The sequence below is a fragment of the Osmia bicornis genome, unplaced genomic scaffold (assembly GCF_907164935.1).
Source record: "Osmia bicornis bicornis unplaced genomic scaffold, iOsmBic2.1, whole genome shotgun sequence".
Lineage (NCBI taxonomy): Eukaryota > Metazoa > Arthropoda > Insecta > Hymenoptera > Megachilidae > Osmia > Osmia bicornis.
The window spans coordinates 1,264,703-1,284,378 of record NW_025791318.1 but is presented as its reverse complement, the minus strand read 5'-3'; the positions used below and the strand labels follow the sequence as shown (position 1 = coordinate 1,284,378).

General features: G+C 40.1%; 1 protein-coding gene across 1 annotated transcript; it reads left to right on the top strand.

Annotated features, from left to right (window-relative positions):
- Positions 1-314: 314 nt before the first annotated feature.
- On the top strand, positions 315-17,769 carry LOC123989004. The gene is made up of 4 exons (XM_046289730.1): positions 315-366; positions 4,971-5,170; positions 12,713-12,992; positions 17,516-17,769. Exons 1-4 carry the CDS (start codon positions 315-317, stop codon positions 17,767-17,769), a joined length of 786 nt encoding a protein of 261 aa, XP_046145686.1.
- Positions 17,770-19,676: the final 1,907 nt, after the last annotated feature.

Here is a 19,676-nt window from a genome sequence, read left to right as displayed (position 1 = left end):
CTACACAGCACAGCTTATGCCAACACCGTATGCCCTGTTAAATCCGATGAGAAATTATTCTTAATGCCATAGAGAGCAGTTCGAGCAAAAGGGCCATGTGCGATACCCTGTCACCCCCTGTGGATAATACTACCGTAGCGCAAAACAACTCATGAAAAGGTAAGATCTTTGGGTCAAGGCCAGACACTATGACCATGGGCTAAAAATAAGAGAGGATTCCCTTAACCACCAGTAAACTCACATCGTGAAACGCAATACAATAGATAAACAGTTTTGTCAATTGTAACCTGACCTCCAAGGTGGAAGAGTGAAATATGGCCAGCACGACACAGCCAGCGCCCAGACACAATGGGACCAGAGCCGTAAGTAAGTCCAGAAAATCATGAACACGAAGGCGTTGAAAAGAATATAAACAGTCGCACGCAATTCTCATAGATTACCAACGATAGAAAGTAAAACGTGACAAGGACCACCTCTGCCTTGTGATTACAAAGCAGGATAAACTTGCAGAAACAATAGTCCATGGAAGAGAAGACGAAAGGGTTAAATAAGAAAATAAAAGGGATTGATGGGTAATCAGAAGAACCATTAGCAAAATAGGATTAATTAACGGAAGCCAAATATCCAGTATCAAAGAGAAGGATCGGTTGTATATATCAAAATATAAACGAAGCCACTCAAATAAATATGACCATTAACTATAATTAGTTCAGGAAGCTAAGATGCAAATAATTAGAAGAGACAAGGGCTAAATGCAAGAGGAAGCTGATGTCTTAGTACGAATAGAATAACAAAGAAAAGAAAAGGGCATAAGGATAAGAGAGGATAATGAAAAGAGCAGAAGAGCAGAATAAGGAGACCTGAAGGGCGGCCCCAGCTCGCCAAGAGGATTACAACCAATCAATCCTAAGAAGAGTAGAACGGAGAGCCAAGGGGAGACAAGTACAGGAACCAAATTAACCAAGGCCTATGGGAAAAGAAAAGCCTAATCAAGGAAAACTGAGCAAAAGAGGAGAAATGAGTAAGATATTAGAAGGAAAGAAAGAGAGAGAATAACTCTAGGGCAGTAATAGAACTATAACTCAAAGAATAGGCGAAATCAATCACCATACCCCGCATCTGCCCTTAGCATCAAATAATTTCCCACCATCCCACCAACGACAGATTCATGAAAGAGAGAATAGAAAAGAGTTAAGGTAAAATGAGAAATATAAACAAGCTATCAGTAAATCTGTGTAAGAACAAAGAGATATAAGAGATAAGGGTAACTGAACAAAGCCGCATAAATCCGAACGAAGGCAGGCCAACCTTGTATTGGAGCAAAGATGTGAATAGTTTTAAGTAAATTAAATAAATCATGAATGATTGCTAATAAAGTTCAAACGAAAGAGGCAGAGATTGAAGGCAGGAATAACCACCATTCATTCAATGGAATCGTGAGCCTGGATTACGAATAATTGCAAGAATTCAAGCCAAAGATCGAGCGAATCAGCACTCGGAAAGGAACCAATAGCAAACTAAAAGAAAAGGAAAAGGACTAAACAATATTAGAAAATTAGAAAGAGCATGGAATTAAATAGAAATAGAAATAGAAATAGAAATAACAAAGAAATAGAAATAGAAATAGAAAATAGAATAGAAATAGAAATAGAAATAGAAATAGAAATAGAAATAGAAAAAGAAATAGAAATAGAATAGAAATAGAAATAGAAATAAAATAGAAATAACATAAACTGGAAGGAAAGAGGAACTTAAGGATGAAGAAAGGAAGGAAGAAATTATAGGTAACCAATAATTGAAGTCACAGTACCACGACCAGATCACTAAGCTGAACGTCTCTTATACCAAAACATAATCAGACTCGGAGTGAACTCAGACAAGTATAAAGAAACAGAATAAATGAAGTAAGATCGGGAACAACATAGGTGAAGTAGCGGGCGACCAAACCTCCGCACTGCCAAGCAGCCATTCAGAAAACCAAAACACATTCCATCTGAAATATCAGCTGGGGACCCACCCAAGCCGAACATGATAATAGCCAGGCAGCTTCAAGCCCACTTAATAACAAAGTGAGAGAAAGCCAACCCCCCGATAAAAGTTAAACACATATTAATTGAATTCAACTGCATTACAGAATATGAAGTAACTCCCAGGGCTCAATCAGAATGTGGCCAAGCACCAACCAATTGAAATGGGAAATTAGATATAGTAAATATCTACAGAACCCACGAGGCCAACACCAGCCTTATGTAACCATATATTAATCAAATAGCAGAATAAGTAACCGATAACGGGTTATAAATTGAAAACAGTAAGTTATAAATAACATAACGATTGGTACGGCTAAAATAATCATCACACACTACCAATTTCTAAGGAAGAAAAGAATAATAGACTAGCATAATCACATTAAATATAATGGGTCGCAATCAAACAGTTACCCTATACTGCCGATTCCTAAAAAGGGAGGAATGTAATAGGGACTTACCTACCGCTAACTGAGATAAGAACAATTTAAGGAAATTTAGTAAGTAATCTACTAAAGTAAATCGAATAATAGAAGACCGAAAATCAAATAGGAAGCATAGAGCGGTAATAAACTCGTTGTAGGGCCCCATTGCCTGCAGGAAGAAAGTGACAGCAGTGAAATTCAGGAAGCAGAAAATTCACAAATTTTGATAATAGTAAAGTTAATAACACAAAAGGGGGTCATAACGAAGTAAAATGAAGTTAAATAAATTTAGTGAGGTCATGAGGCCATTCGATTGAGTAGGGTAGGGAGTCTAAGTAGATCAAAGTTACAACACAGTATGTGAAACGAAGTTTCACACTTGAAGAAAATATAAACTTAACACGCCCAATCAAAAGAAGGAAAGTCCTTGGAGTATAGTATAAAAGGGAGGAAGAACAAGTAAAAGAAGAGAAAGAGTTCTGTGTGCTGTTAAACTCCAGTGAGGCATAACGAAAAATAATCTTATTTGAATTTAAATCATATTAAAGGCATTAGGCCGTAACTAAATGAGATAGGAGATAATAAAATGATAGAGCAGGTTGGAAACATGACAATAACACAAGGTCAGCTGTACAAAAAGACAAGGGAAGTTAGGTGATAAATGGGTAAGAGTAAGTAAACCATATCAAGATTAATTGCAAACTAATTCAAGGAACGAAATATGAGGTTCAAATATAAAGGTAATGTGAGTTCCCAGAGGACCGACGAATTGGCACAGGCAAGGGAAAGCGATTCAAACTGTTATATGAAAACACTTCACACCCAAAGCGGCAGAAAATAACAAGCCCGAGGCCTCAGAAAAGAATACAAATTGACAATAATCCCCCTCACCAATCCCGAAACGAAATCCCGCATAGAACACAGCGACAATGCCGATACAAAACCTGCCAACGTTCATGTAAATCGCGTGAAAGTAGGTTATCGTTAATAAAGAGGAGGGATCAGAGAAGTGTACCAAAGCAGAGCAAAGGGAAAAGAATCAAGTGGTAGTCTGAATAATCCATACAGATCAACCTATCAACCCAAGCATAAAATAAATAGATCGTTAGCCACAAGCCAAACAAACGCAAGGCATCTCCGCAATAATAGGTGAAGACTATAGGAGATGGAGGGGGAGAGACGGGGCGTGTATCCAAATCAAGCCAATGCCTCCATTTTACCCAGACGACGCGCCGTACCGCGCAGGTCACTGGACCAGCGCCAAGCTCAACCAATGAGCAAATAGCCCCGCCTCATCGCCCGTAGCCCACCACGACCACAATGGAGGGAGCGCCATCGACCCCGGCAAAAGAGTAACATCTTACACGACTCAGATGACCATCAACCACCCGAATCATAACATAGATCCAATAACGAGTATAAAGGCCAGAACTAAAGTGCAGTAGGAAAAGGTAACAAATTACATTGTTTAGATTACAATTATTCGATTTAGCGAGCAGCACAGATATTATCCTTGTAAATCAAATATTAAAGAATTAAACAGGCATCAGTTGGACAAAGCCAACATTAGCCCATTTACTAAAATAGGCCTCGAAACTATCATAATCAATTTCGTCATTTTATAGTAGCGGAAAGTACAGAAAGGAATCCAATATAACTACGGAATACCGGCCGACCACAGGTGAAGCAGGTGACCATCAGACAGGAGGAGCAGGAGAACAAGAGAAGGTAGATTCAGTATTCAGTAAAGAGTTTAGTTACAGCGATTTAAAGGCCTGAGAAAATAAAGGTGTTTAGTGATAGTGGGCTAACACAAAGTGGAATAGTATAACGTATGTTAATCCTTTCGTATGGACAGAATAAGATAACAAAACGGAACAACGGGATAATATATAATCTACATTATATATACAGGGTGTCCCAGAACTGGGGTAGGAGCCGAAGAGGGATGATTGCTGAGATCATTCTAAACAACTTTTTCCTTTGCCAAAATGTTGGTAAAGGCTTCGTTTTCGAGTTATTAACGAAAAACACTGGCCAATCAGAGCGCGCCGTTAGTGCGGGCCGAATCACGAGAGTGTTGGGTATGCTCCGCGCGGTCGTGATCAAGTGCATCGGCACTACGTCGGTATAATAGGATTCGTTGGGCAAAAGTTGTATCGAATAATGAATTAAAAAAAGAAAGAAATAATAGTATCGAATTATTGATTGCTCATGAACAACGAATCCTATTACACCGACGTGGTGCCGACGCACTTGATCACGACCACGGTTTGAACGCAGAGCATACCCAACACTCTCGTGGTTCGGCCCGCGCTAAGGGCGCACTCTGATTGGCCACTGTTTTTCGTTAATAACTCGAAAACGAAGCCTTAAACAACATTTTGGCAAAGGAAAAAGTTGTTTAGAATGATCTCAGCAATCATCCCTCTTCGGCTCCTGCCCCAGTTCTGGGACACCCTGTATATAATATGTATATCGGCATATCAAAATAGAATTTAAGAAATATATTTGACAGGTTACACACCAGCCCAAAGTGCCCAAGGTGCAAAGCGCAAAGGAACAAGGATGAATAGCATATCAACCGATCTCTTGCCTGCAATAGAGGAAGCATTAAAGGACGGACCCAATCTCGCAGGGGAAGGCAACCGAGCGGCAGGCGAGGCCAATGCCCCAAACGCGGCAGAGGGTGAAAGAAAAATCCTGGTGAATCAAGACGTAAGTACCACCTAAGTCTTAACATTTCCAAATTACCCGTCAATAACCCCACAAACCTAGATCGCCCAATCCAGACAACGTAAATTTATTAAATATTAGGACAATATACATATGTCAAAAGAGGAACGACCATTGGATATATACAGATGAGATAAAAGTAATTAAGAAATTTAACATAAAGTGTGTACCTAGAATAAGTAAACCGAACTACAGAAATCCTAACACAATACTAAGAATTAACCCAAACCAGCAAGCCAACGTTGTAATGAGATTAGTTTAAATAAAAATAGAAAGATAGACAGAAAATCAGACGAGGGGTAAGCGGGTTATAATAGGGTCGCAAGAGAATACAAGCGACTGAAATAAATGTAGTAACGACTAATCGATTGTAGCCAAAATAGAAAATAATAATGAGCAAATAGGGAATGTCAGAGTACAAATTAAAATAAAGTGAAATAAGAAATAGAATTTCAACACGAGAAGGTCCGTAGAATTAACCCACCCCACGACTAGAGAGAGTCAGTTTAAGCCTAAGATGAACTTCACGGTACCAGATACCACCGATTAACACAAATGCTGAGATAATAAATACCTAACAATTGAATACTTAAATAAATAGCTAATAATCTTTAATAATTTCAGCAATTAGATGCCGTCATATCAGGGTCAGTAGAGAGGGCGATGACAGCACGCATTGGGAGCATCCAGAAGGAGATGATGCGTCACACAGCTGCCATGATACGATTAAGTCAAGTCACCTTAAGACGGCAAAATCCATATCGTTGGATTCGCCCAGAGCTGCGAATAAGATCCCAAATTAACCCCTCAACCTCACACGGCAGGGCCCCCCCCCCCCAATAATGGAGGTGCCAACAGCACAGTTTCAGCAGGGGCCAACTGTAAACCGAGTCCACCCAACACGGGATCGTCGCTATCAGGGACCACAGTACCGGCAATACCGTCAACCTAACCAAATTCCTGGACGTAGTTTAATAATTCCGATATCTTCATCCTACCAGGTTTCCTCACGCAATTTCCAGCTTCTACAGCCGAATTATATATACCAGGATCCGTCAATACCCCACTCACCATATCTAACTATCCAATCCGATCACCAGCTATACACATTCCCTTATTAGTAATTAATTTGATGAGTAGCAAATTTAGGTTAATTCGATTATTTAGGATATCTAAGATAAATTACCAATTGTATTCCGCCGAATTACATATTAATTAATGATCATCTTAATATGTCTAGAAAGTAAGTAGAATAAGATATTGTAAAACCGTTATATTACCTATCACATATGCTCATATGCTCTTATATTAGTCAAAATGTATGGAAAAAAGACATCCCATAAATAAATAAATATAACTATAGCTTGCAAATTCTGTACCACGCACTGACCATCACTTCTCAACAATAAAGAGCTACAAAACAGCTACATGCACTCAATGCTCATAACACCGTCCATTCCACCGCATCCCACAAAGCGAGAGTTCACCAGTAATTTGCCCCTAAAACTTGCTAAATAGAGTTTAACAAATGAAGGATTAACGATCACGAAAAGTACACCTATGGTCAGCACAGAGATATCACCCCGAAGCACCCACGCATCCGTTGCGAGGAAAGAGGACAAAAGACTCAGCAGAGAATACCCCCAGATGACATAATATGAATAATTATAGAGTGTCAGCGTAAGGGTAATGATCAAGATATAGCTATACTGAACATTAATCAATCAAAATGATATAAGAGAAACTCGAAAGTATAAGTATGAAAACAAACCCAACCGCACATCTAGAACTACAACCGCGATTGTGTCATCAAACGAGTGAATCACAGATTCAAATTTACTAGAACCAAATTAACTAAATCCTAAATGACCCCCATGCATATAAAGGCAACCAGTTCCGTAAGGGGAATCTCCATAGCAGAGTGAGCCATAAAACAGTAAGTCATCCAAGGAAAACGTAGAATAATTAAGAGTAACACTGAAAATACAAGAATGAAAGAGTTAATTAATCGCGAAAAAGTTCAGCCGGTGCAATGTGCGACTTGAGTGCAGCACAGGAGCATATATATCATGAAAAAGAACCTGAGCCATAACTCATGTAATTTCATCCACCCCGGTCCTCCCACAGTCATCGTAATTATCGTAAAGAAAATTAGAATTTAATACAAGGTAAATAACACCTAGCATGGTGCGACCGAGAAAGGCCAGCGATGAATGTCAGCGCCCCTCTCACACCACGAAAAGGTGTCTCCAAAATAACAGGAACAAAGAAGGATAAGCGGTTGTGATAATGGTGACTGAAATCATAATAGCAATGAACGGTTGACTTAAACATTTAAAGAAAGAATCCTGACGTACCATACGCACGTCATTAATCCTCCTGTACTTCCATAAAGTAAGGCCCCCAAACAACGTCAAGACAGATCGAGATTAAGTACTACAAAACAGGAATAGTAACCAAATGTACAGGTAACATGATCATAGGTAGAATAATGAAGTAGTGTTACCAACTCCCAAATAAACGATAAAAGCGATAGCAACGTATGAGCATAACTTTGGTTAGGAAAGGATAGCAAGTGTTAGGAAAATAGAGAAAAGTAATTAACAGGAGCACACTAAACTATAATTCCGAGTAACACCCCCGAGAAATCAGTACAGCAATAAAGGGATTATTTAAAAAGAGGAACATAATACAACTCAACAGAGTGAAATAAGGTTACACCATAATAAACAACCTTTTCGCGATGAAACGAAGAGTATATAGGGAAAGAATAGAAAAAGAAGAAAAGGAGAATGAATATAAAAGAACGAATTTGTGCAAAGTCAAAATAAGCAAGGAAAGGTAACAAGGTAGATTTATAAGTTTATAAATTATGCATATGCAAGTGTTCAGCCACCCAGCACGTTGAAATCTGGCGGCAGAAGTGCCCCTAAAACATGATGAAATCCCACCTAAAGGGTTAATAATTAATTAATATTAAACCCTAGAAATGCGGTGGTGTGAGAACACCTATCTGCCATTAATAATTAAGAATATATTTGTAAAGGATAAATTTAAGCGGGTACCAGGAGAGAAGAATGAACTATTCAGTTGTATAAGTTGTCAATACAGGTTACAACTATTTAATATGATGTTAAAATTAGAAAAAGACGCACGCAGCAAAAATTGCCAGTGATATCCGGTCACCAGGATCAGAGGAAACCGAGCGCAACATGTGACAACCATCTGGAGTCAGCAAAACATTCATAAAACAAGAACCATGGTACCATAGTTAAATTCTACCTGGGTACAGATGGTGTGCACCACTCCAAAATAGCTACATTCGCCGTTGATCATAAATCAACCGTAAGCGAAGGGACAAGATGCCTGATACGATAGAATAACGAGGGGTGTCAACAAATGTCCTAGTGCAAAAACATATCCAACAAGGCATCTCAAATGATGTCATTACATGAAATAAGGCTTCCGCTGGAGCAACCATATTAATGAATTCCAAACAGTCAGCGTAACCCACTATCGAAGACACACCCTAACCACCGCCTCATAACCACCCAATGACTTGAGTCTTGAATTGGCTAAACGGACAGAGTATCAAAACCTAACAATCCGAAAAGAGAAATAATAAGATCCTACTTCATAGCATAACATAGCAATACAATGCGAGCGTGGGAAAAATTTATTTAAAGGAGAGAATAAGTTATCGACCTAGAAGAAGCTAAGTTCAGACTAAATAAAAAAAAAAAAAAAAAACAAAGTACAAGTTGCAAACCGCGTATGATCCGCTAGATCCCATGAACGCTAATTCCTCATGTCCAAGAGAACAGATCAACCAAATGAGACCATATACGCTCCCTCATCACTCCATTATGGGTATTGAATACCGCAGTGCAGCAAAGCATAACACCAGTGCAAGAGGTAAAGGTCCGTTGAGTCAAGGTCAAGGCAAAAAAATAGCCATGGGCTAAGAATAAAGGAAAATCCCATGACAGCAAGCAGACTCACATCGCGAAACATACTGCCATAAATAAATAGCTATGCCACATGTAACCTGACCTCTCAAGAGGGAGAGTGAGATATGGCCAGCACGACACAACAAACGCCCCGACACAATGGAACCAGGGCCGAAGACTGGAGTACCTAAAGACCCTGGACGAGGACGATAAAGAAATATAAACAGTCGCGAGCAGCTCTCATAAAATACTCCCAATAGAAAATACGACCATAACAAGACAACGTCCACTTTGTAACCCAATAGCAAAATAAGTTGCAAAATAAATCAGCAGAAGAAAAGAAGAAAGGGTTAAATGAGAGAACATAAGAGATCAGAAAGCAATCATGGAGATATTTAGCCGAATATACTTACCCAGCGAAAGCCACAAAATCCAGTGACTAAAGAGAAGGGTACTTTATAAGCAACAGAATACAAGCGAAGCCAATTAAAGTATACCAATTAAATGATTAATTCCTGAAGCTATAATGCAACTAATTAGAAGGGACAGCTAAATGCAAAGAGAAGCTAATGCAATAGTGCGAGTAGTATCAGAGAAGAGCAGAGGGCACACGAATAAAAGGATAGTGAAAGAGAGCAAGAGAAGGCCACTTGAAGTTAGGCCCAAGCACACACAATGATCAAAAGGATTACAAGAAGGAGTCGAATCCTTTGGAGATAAAATGACGAAAATGAAGAGAATGAAGAGAGAAAGGTACTGAAGAGGGATCGAATCAACGAAGGCCTGTAGGAAGGGAAGATCTGGCAAGACCTAGCAGGAAGAAAACCACGAAAAGAAAAGAGAGTGAGGTATTAAAGGTAAAAGGAGAAAATAACAAAAGGGAATGTAAAGGAAATATTTATGACTTAAAAATAGGCAGCCAGAAATCATGCACAACACCCCGTATCCGCGATCGATGGCGAGCCACCTCCCCCATCCACCGACTAAAGTTCTTGGAAGAGGAAGTAGAAAAGAGCTAAGATAAAATGAAACTGAGGATGAAAATGAGAATGAAAATGAAAATGGAAATGAAAATGAAAATGACGATGGAAATGAAAATATAATCGAGTTATCACCGAATTTAAGTAAAGCGTAGGCACTGGAATGACCCGTACGACCCTGAAAAATCCAAATATAGAGAAGCAGAATTCATAAGAAGTAAACAGGGATAGCGCAGAAGTAGGCTAAATAAATATGATGTTGAATGTTATTCGCAGAATTGTACCAACGCCACGAACGTATATCCAAGCTAGTAGTAACGAGCCATGCACACGCAAGATAGCCCTGCCACGATAGGTGTAGACAAAAACAAAAGGCAAAGGAATGGGAAAGAAGAGGCGCTCCCCCTATCGGATCAGTTCCCCCAACTAACTCGCACCACGCGCCACCCCGCGCAAATCGCACCGATCAGTACCAAGTTCAGCCGACGAGCGCGCAACCCCATCCCCCAATCCAAGGCTTCCCAACACAAATCGCCCCTTTCAAATTTATAAAGGGGAGCGATACCGTTCCAGTCAACGAAAAGCTTCTGCACAAAGTTCACAAGCCAGTCCACATCGAAAACACGTTAATCCAATTCCTAATCCAAGACCAGATCAAACAGGAAATAGGTAAGCCCATACAAGACAACACATAATCTCAAACACACGGGTCACCAACAGTACAACTATAGAGCTAACCACAGTTAAAGAACTCCATCACATAAGTCGTTAAGTTTATTAAAGAATTAAACAACCGGCCACTGTAGGGTCAATGGACCGGAAACCAGCGCATTTCCACCAGCACAACCATTGCCGCAGTCCAACAAACCAGCCCCTCATTAACTGTGTCAAAAGAAAAGATAAAAAGCAAACAATCAACAAAAGCAGCAGACCCACCCCGCTAGCTAGTCAAACGAAAGTGTATAAAGGAGGAAAGAAGGAGTAAAGGAGGAAAGGTAAGCTCAGAATGCTAGGGAGAACACAAGGCACGAGTAATCCGAGAGTAAAAAGTACATGACTAAGAGTGAAGTAAAGTAAGAGTGAAGTGGAGTAGCGTGAAGCGTGACACAGCCCACCGCACAGAATACCTGAATAAGCGGGTACATAATCCATAATTAGGCACGCATCAGCCAACCCAAACCATCCCACGTGCCCCAGTGATGGGACACGTAAGGACGTATCCCATGGCCCTGCCAGAGGAGCCAGCAGAAGGCGAACGAAACCAAGGAAGAGAGGATAGGAGAACCACCCGCACCCCCCGCCCGACAGCCACCCCCGTTGGACCTGAAGACACAAGAAGAGTCACGACGAGCCAAGCAGTAAGTAAATACATCGCAGGTCCATCATAATTCTATTCCGTTCATAGCACCCAAGCCAAAACTCCCAAACCGACGGAAATTCATTCAACAATTAAGTAAAGTACAAGGCAGAAATAGACCTATGCAATTAAACAGAATATAAATGAATAAATAAAATGAATAAAATCACAATGGGAGGATTGATTAGATTAAATGAATGAAGTGACATTAGGCTAGCCTATAAAGTGATACCAAATAGATTAGTGACTATAGGTACAGGTATAACTATGACCCATCAACACTAAACAAAGTCAAAACTAATTGAAAACGATAGGAGTAACTTAACTTAGTGTGAAGCTAATCGGACCAATCATGAATAGCACACGAGGCAGAAACTGAGCTATGGTTATATAAATAGCAAAACAGCCTGAATTACTCTAGTATAAGAGAATCAGACCATATAAATAGTTTAAATAGAAGAACGACCATGAGAAAAGGAGCCAAAGTTGAGATGATTAAATCTGTTAATTAAGGAAAGGAAGACTGAGCTAGAGTTGGAGTCTCACTCTGAGACCCAAAGTACAGATTAATGAAAGTCAATGCGTAACTGCAGAAGAGAAGAGAAGAATTCTACGATGAGAGAGGATCAAATTAAGATAAGATCAAATCATAGTCGAGTGTGATAAAACAGACCAAGACAGATAGACACCCAACCTGTACCAATCATTGTCAATCAGGATAAAGAACAAAACAAAATATAAAACTAAGAATCATCATAAGCCACAATAACTTACTCAGTTTAAGCTAAAGGAAGCTTAAGGGAAAATAGACTCAAAGGAATATAAGTAATATAAATGCCGGTAGCATAACAAAGCTAAGGCCACTCGAAGAGTTAAGTAAGGAGTTATGCTATACCCAGTCGAAAGAGGGCCAGACAATTAGAAACGATACTATGAAAGAAAACCATTGAATATAGTCCTGAAACCAAGACAAAGTGAAACAAAACCATAAATACTGAGGTGTGAAACTCGATCAGAGCAGAACCTAGGTTAAAGTAGATTAACCTTGAAAGGGCAGGGAGATAGGGAGGGAGGGAGTTTATTGAGCCTGGACAGGCCAAGGCCAAGGCAGAGTAACCAAAACTTATTTAACAGATGAGTTTCTAGAGCATTTAACCAATAGTAGTTACATAACTCCAAACCAAAACTAAAACCAAGTATAACTATTAGATAGAAATAATAAATCTTAATATTTCAGCGATTGGACCCCGCGATGTCAAGGCCAATAAATAGGGAAGCGTCAGTACGTGGAGAGGAGATACAGAGGGAAATGATGAGGCACATGACAACAGCGGCTCATCCAAGCCCATCCTCATTAAGAATAAGATACCAGCATCGATGGGATTTCGTCAGACAGCACAGATCAAGGCAGCAGAGATCACGGCCGTCGCACTCCTCCATCCCACCACAAGAGAGCGTACCACCACTCCCATCAATGAGGATGAACGCCCAACCGCCAATTACACAAGGGCCGCCAAGTCAGGGCCCAATCACAGACCCTCTAGGCCAGCCAAGGGAAGACACCGCACTCGACCCACAATTTAATCATGCGATCTCCTTACCAAATCTGCCACTCCCGTCATGTTACACCCATCAGCACCCACCTCAATAGCCAACCATACATTACATCCACAATACCTATCAAGCTTCGAGCAATACAATAAACGAATAATATAACCAAATATCCATGTCTTACAATATCACCATCGATCATGAGTAATTCAATCATGTTATACTACCGTAATTTGATTATGGCTTTAGGGCAAATAGAACAGGCAATACATATACTCCTAACTATATAAGTGCAGTGAAATGCGAATCAATGGATACTAAAATAGAGCGGCCATAATTAAAATTAAACACATTGATTCCCAAATTAATTAGTCGAATACAGTATGGCGTACCATGATCCAAGGAAGCGCCCAACCCGAAGTCAACAAGCAGTCCAAATATATTAAATATCACGAACAGTACAAGCCCTCCCCCATAAACGTACCATGCAACAATCAATCATAATAGAATCAACCTGCAGGGTGAGTAAGTATAAGAACTGTAAAACGCAAACCATCGTTTATCATATTAAGTAACCAATCGGCCTGAACAAGAATGGATGGTAGTGAGGGAAGGTAACAATCAGGGTAAAGGATGTTAATTCCCCAAACAGAACCCAATCGAGAACAGAAGTGCGATAATCAGGAGGCCCAGATACACATTACGCAGAGTTACGCCTGCTTACAGGAAGTATAAATATGTAAGTCAATTAACCGGCGAAACCAGCCAATCCTCGCAGAGAGAGATAGACAATGAATCCATATGATTGACCAGAAGCAAATATTCGAGTAAGTGGATATCCAACAAACTATTGAAATAAGGATCAGAATTAAGTTATAAGCAAACAATCCGTCAACAGAGCGCGCACCCATCGCAAAGTGTACAAGTGCACCGTCTAACCTTAAACAGACAATCTGTCAAGGCTGTAATCCAGCGAATAGATACCACCAGTCAACCAAAGTAACATCAGTCAACAGGCAAGCAAGAGATCAGCAATAACCAATCTGATGACCTACTGTTAAGGAAGACTAACTAGTATCGGTAGTGAGTGTCTACAAAAGCAATACGGTTACAGGTAGTGCCATAACCATAACTAAATATGAAACAAACGCAGTGATACTGACATTTCTATCATTGAAAACCCCAACTATCCAGATAAATAGACCCATTGTTAAAATTTGAGGGTACAAGGCGACAATATAAAAAATAAATTTAAGATAAGTGAAAGTATACTCACTCCTATAATAAGATATGAAATATAAATATAAATATAAAATATGAAATATGAATTTGAAAGATAGTTAAATACATATAGAATAATCATTTAAGTAAGCTGTAAGATACAACCCCTAGGAATAATCCAGTGGGATGATACTATCATACATTACAAATGAAGTAACAGAGATGGAGAATAGAACAGGTAACCATCGCTATGTAGATTAAGGTAAGCAAAGCGGTTATGTATCTTTCAGTGAGAGAAGAGGTTAGTGGACCAACCAATTACCAGCTATATAGAAGCCCATGGGTTAGCAAAGGAACAAAATTGGCTATGAGGGTATACGGAATAAAGTGAGAAAGAAGGTTGCAGGTTGCTGCATTGACACTGACATCACCAGCAGGGTAGAACAAATAAGTAAATAAGTGAGTAGGATAAGTACTTAAATAGACATATGGGAAAAAGAAAGTTAACGAGGAGAAGTATGAAAACGTATATAAGTTAATAACCACAAGCCTCAACCGCAACCACAATACACAGGCCGCAAAACGATTAACAACGAGAGAAAGACCTATTCTCCCCTTTCATTCAATCGAAGCAATAAAGGAAAACAGAAGCAAGGACCCCCAACACGATGCCATAAAGTAAGTGAGAGGTGAAGTAACTTAAATAGGACCGACCAAACAACAATTATCCCATATTGTAGGCTGGATATAATACGAGGAATCGCGAAATCCGAATCCAACCGAAAGCAATCATAGAACAGAGCAGCAACGCACCCCAAAACTAATATAGTTATGCCTATGTAGTGCGATACAAAACACCGAGAAATCCTAAATTAGGTGCCAATATACCCGTCGAGAGCAAAGATGAAGACCACCGCATCTCCAGAGTATTAGTTAACAGCTAAGATATTAATAGGCCTAGTGAACACCTATAGCACTATACTAACCAGCGTAAGTAAAGTAAGAGTAAAATTTAACAATAAGTAAGTAAGACCGTTGAAATAACCACCGTGTTTCAATTAACAAAGTGGAGGATATAATAACTAAAAGGAGACCCTAGAATCACGACCAAACCAACGTGACAAAACCAAGGGAAGTCAAAGGAATAAGAACCAGTCGAGTAAGTGTAACCCCCTAAGCAGAAAAAGAAACAGTGGTTTTACACGAGGTTCATAGTAACCTATTTAATCCACGGTATAAGTATCAATAAACACCACGACCACTCTACGGTGAGGATTCCAAGAGATATCATAGGCTACCCAGAAAGAGTAAACCTAGTATGATCATTTGATAAAATAAGGATTAAAGGAATATAATCACCATCAAGCAGAGTACTGAGAATAGGGCAATTCGAACGCAATCAACATTCAAACAAGCTGTGAAGAGAGAGGAAAACCTTAAGCCAACACCCCCATAGTTGATCCATGGTTTATTATTCAAAGCCGGACAGTAAGGTGAATTTATTGTGAAGAAAGAAAAAGCAAATGCACCGGGTAAAGGTCAGCAACAGATAGAAGCAAACCGAATTGAGACTTAGGTTGTCTCCCCTGAATCACATGAAACAACGCATGAGAAAGAATCCAGAAATACCAAGAAAGAGACGCATTGTACCGGCATTTCAGATAAATAATGATCAGACCACAATCTAGCAACTGAAAGGGATAAGTACCATGAACCAAGTTAATAGCACTCCCTCGACTATGTCCTGCTTAAGGGGACAAAGGGTTTAGGGATGTAGAAGTAAGTATGAGATTCCATATTATTTTATAGGAAATAATTAATGCAAATTATGCCACATTTCTAGTGAATCAGGCTCAATTGTTAAAATTAATACAACCATCAGTGAAGAGAACAATTGAATAACCAACGAAACAGGTAACCAACTAAATCACAACCACCATCCGCTCAGGCATTGCCTAATACACCTGATACAATCATGAACTCCAAACGACCCATTCACCGCAGGAACCGCTTCTATATCAGAAACACTACGGTATTTACCATAATGTAAAGGAATAATGCAAGTGGGAGTATTAGGGTATCAAAATTCAATTGGAGTAAAAGAGTGGCCCGAAGATACCCAATTATACACACAAAATAATTAATTAACTTTATTTATAGGTCGAGTTAAGTTATCGTCGAGAAGCAGTTATAAGGATGGAATAAAAATAGGGAACACAGCCTAATGGACTCCACCAAGATAAGCGAGGACTCATAGGACAGGAGGAAATGCTAGTAAATTGTAGAATGTAGAATTATATATACTATCATTATAGTGAAACAAAATAAATATACAATGAATCAAATCCTATATAGTATACATATCATAGTGCTCCTAATTAAAGTCTACAAATTACAAAAGTAAAATTTAACTAGATTTAAGTTACACCAGATCATAGATTAACTAACATTAGTGAACAGTAAATGTTCATTGAGGACACGAACTCATGGCTCATCCTCCACTTAATGACTAATGAAATCATTAGCACATAAATACCCTAAACGAATAAGAGTAAGAACGTTAAGTTAGTCAATAATAATGATAATGAGAATTTAATTAGTTCCAATTAAGAATAACAAAATTGGAGTAAAGCATTCTCATACAGTTGCACCCAACCTCCACCCCCACCACGCCCCCACCTCCCACCATCCTCCCGAGGCCCCGCACCAACCAGTCAACCAAGGAGAGGGAAAGCTGCAACTCACATGAGCACCGCCAGTCTCATAATACGTATCTCGTCTAACCAGTGAAAAAGATATCAACAAATCCGCAGCACAGCCAGAATCATTAGAGTAAGTAGGCAAGCTAAAATTCCTAATCATAAATAAACCTTAATAAAATACAATTAGCCACATTTCGTGACAAACATAGGCAGATATATCACCTCTAGATTTATAAGTATAAACCTTAATCAATCAGATTTATAAGCCGAATCAGAGTAATGGAACCGTGAAAAACCCTAATTAAATAACAAAATATATATATATATACCCATGTTACCAGGGACAATAACTCATTAAAAGAGTAGAAGTCACAAAAGGCAAGGAGAAAGGACAGATATAACAAGAGGAACAAAATTAATTCAATATAAAAGGTGAGTCAATGAATCTAAATATAAGTGGATCTTAACACAATAGTAAAGAACGTGAACCTTAAATTAACAACTCATATGGTTATGACTGGGAGCGCATGTATGACTACAAACCAATACTACCCTTCGATTCACAGAAACAGCAATGTCCGCTTTCACGGTTCTACAAATAAACCTGAATCATTGCCGAGCCGCTCAGGACATACTATGGCAAGCAGTGCATGACTACAATGTCGACATCGCCGTGATCAGTGAGCCGTATCTCCCAAGACCAGAGTGGCACACAGATCCAAGCGGATTCCTGAGCGTGTGGTACGTGGAGAGAGCCCCCAGAACCACCGAGCTGGGTATAGTACGTAAAGACACACCTCAGACGGTTGCATTGGCCTAGAAACTAGAGATTTTATAATATTAGGTTGTTATTTTTCCCCTTCATTGACGATGGAAACGTACGAAGGCCAATTAGATGGTTTAACAGCCGGGATCGCGTCGTCCTCAAAACCCAAAATAATATGCGGAGATTTTAACGCCCGTTCAGTCCAATGGGGCCCAGACCGCACCGATGCACGAGGACTCAAACTGCTACGTCTATGTGAACAAACAAGCCTTATACCCGTGAATAGCACAGGAGGCCCCACTTTTGTCCGAAACAATCAACAATCACGAATAGACGCGATGGCCTGCAGTCATTCATTAAAATCACGCATACAAAAAACATTCGTGTCCCAAAAATACACCGGCTCAGATCATAATTACCTGATACATCGCTTTACCTCAACAAGCACCTTTGAACCGTCGTCAATGAATTCCGCGTGGAGTATACACTACGGCCCCTCCGACCCCGAAGCGTGGATTACGATCATTAAGGAGAATCTTTCTCTCCCAGAAGACACTGAGTCATGGATCCGAGACCAAACCATTTTTAGTTTTGAAGATGCCGCCAGTATAGATAGCGCGATTGCAAGGATAGAGTCGTGGTACGAGTCGACCCGAAAATTAAAACCGAGTAGTTTCCCTCAAAAAACGGAGATACGTGGCCTGGTGGACCAAAGAAACATCAGAACTGAGATTAAATGCATCGCGATCTCGTGCAAAATGGCGGCGCGCCACCTCGAGTATTTCGAAAAACAAGCGTACTTTGATAAGTCCCCAACACCCGTTACATCAACGCATGATGTCAGATCGCCGCGCACTAATCAAAGCAATCCGACAAAGCAAAGATGCCTCGTGGAACAAGATGATAGACATAGTAGCTAGCGATCCCTGGGGAGAGCCCTATAAGGGGGTAATGAACCGCTTAAAGGGAAAAACCCCCCCACTAAGTTTAAACGAGACCGAATTTAGAACGGCAGTATCACAGTTATTTGTAACCCAACCCTTAACAACCAATAACCTAGAGTCCCCCCCACCTTTAATTGTGTCGAGCCGCCCCGCAGGACAAACCTGCCTAGTGCCACCAACCAATACCATTCAAAACCAGTCACCCGGTCCACAGCCAGGTCCCAGTCGCGCCCCTCAGGGTAGATCGCATAACATCAATTTTAATTCAAACACCCCCCCTACCGAGAATCAAACACGAGAAATCTCAGGCACAAGCCAGGCTTCACCCTCCGCGCAACAAGCTCCCATAGAACCGAATCCAAACACCCCCTTCCCCTTCACCGCACGGGACGCCGCAGAGGCCCTAGCAAAAGTATCCCGAGGAAAAGCACCCGGGCGAGACGGGATAACCGGAGAGGCACTACGCCCCTTATCAAAATTAGCCCCCGAATGGGTCAAAGACCTGTTTAATGCATGCTATCGATTAGGATATTTCCCTAATTCCTGGAAAATTGGTCGTTTAGTTCTGATACCGAAGCCCGGAAAACAATTCAATTCCTATTCCGACTTACGTCCTATCTGTGTATTATCAAACCTAGGAAAAGGTTTTGAATATGCCTTACGTGAACTTATGGAAAAAGCCGTAGAAAATTCCGGCGATTTATCCTCGCGACAGTTCGGTTTCCGCAAAAAACGTTCCACCATGCAAGCTATGAAAGTAGTGATTTCCGAATGGAATCGGGCAAGATATTCTGCAAACCACTGCCTACTAATAGGTCTAGATGTAAAGAATGCATTCAATACTGTAAAATGGAAAAACATAATAGAGGCAGCAAAACGACGAGACTTCCCACCCCATTTATTAGTCATGTTGGAAAATTACTTAAGCACCAGGTTAGTAGGTACCACCCTACCCGACGGCTCGTGGATAGAGCAAGAAGTATTTGCAGGAGTTCCACAGGGATCAGTATTAGGGCC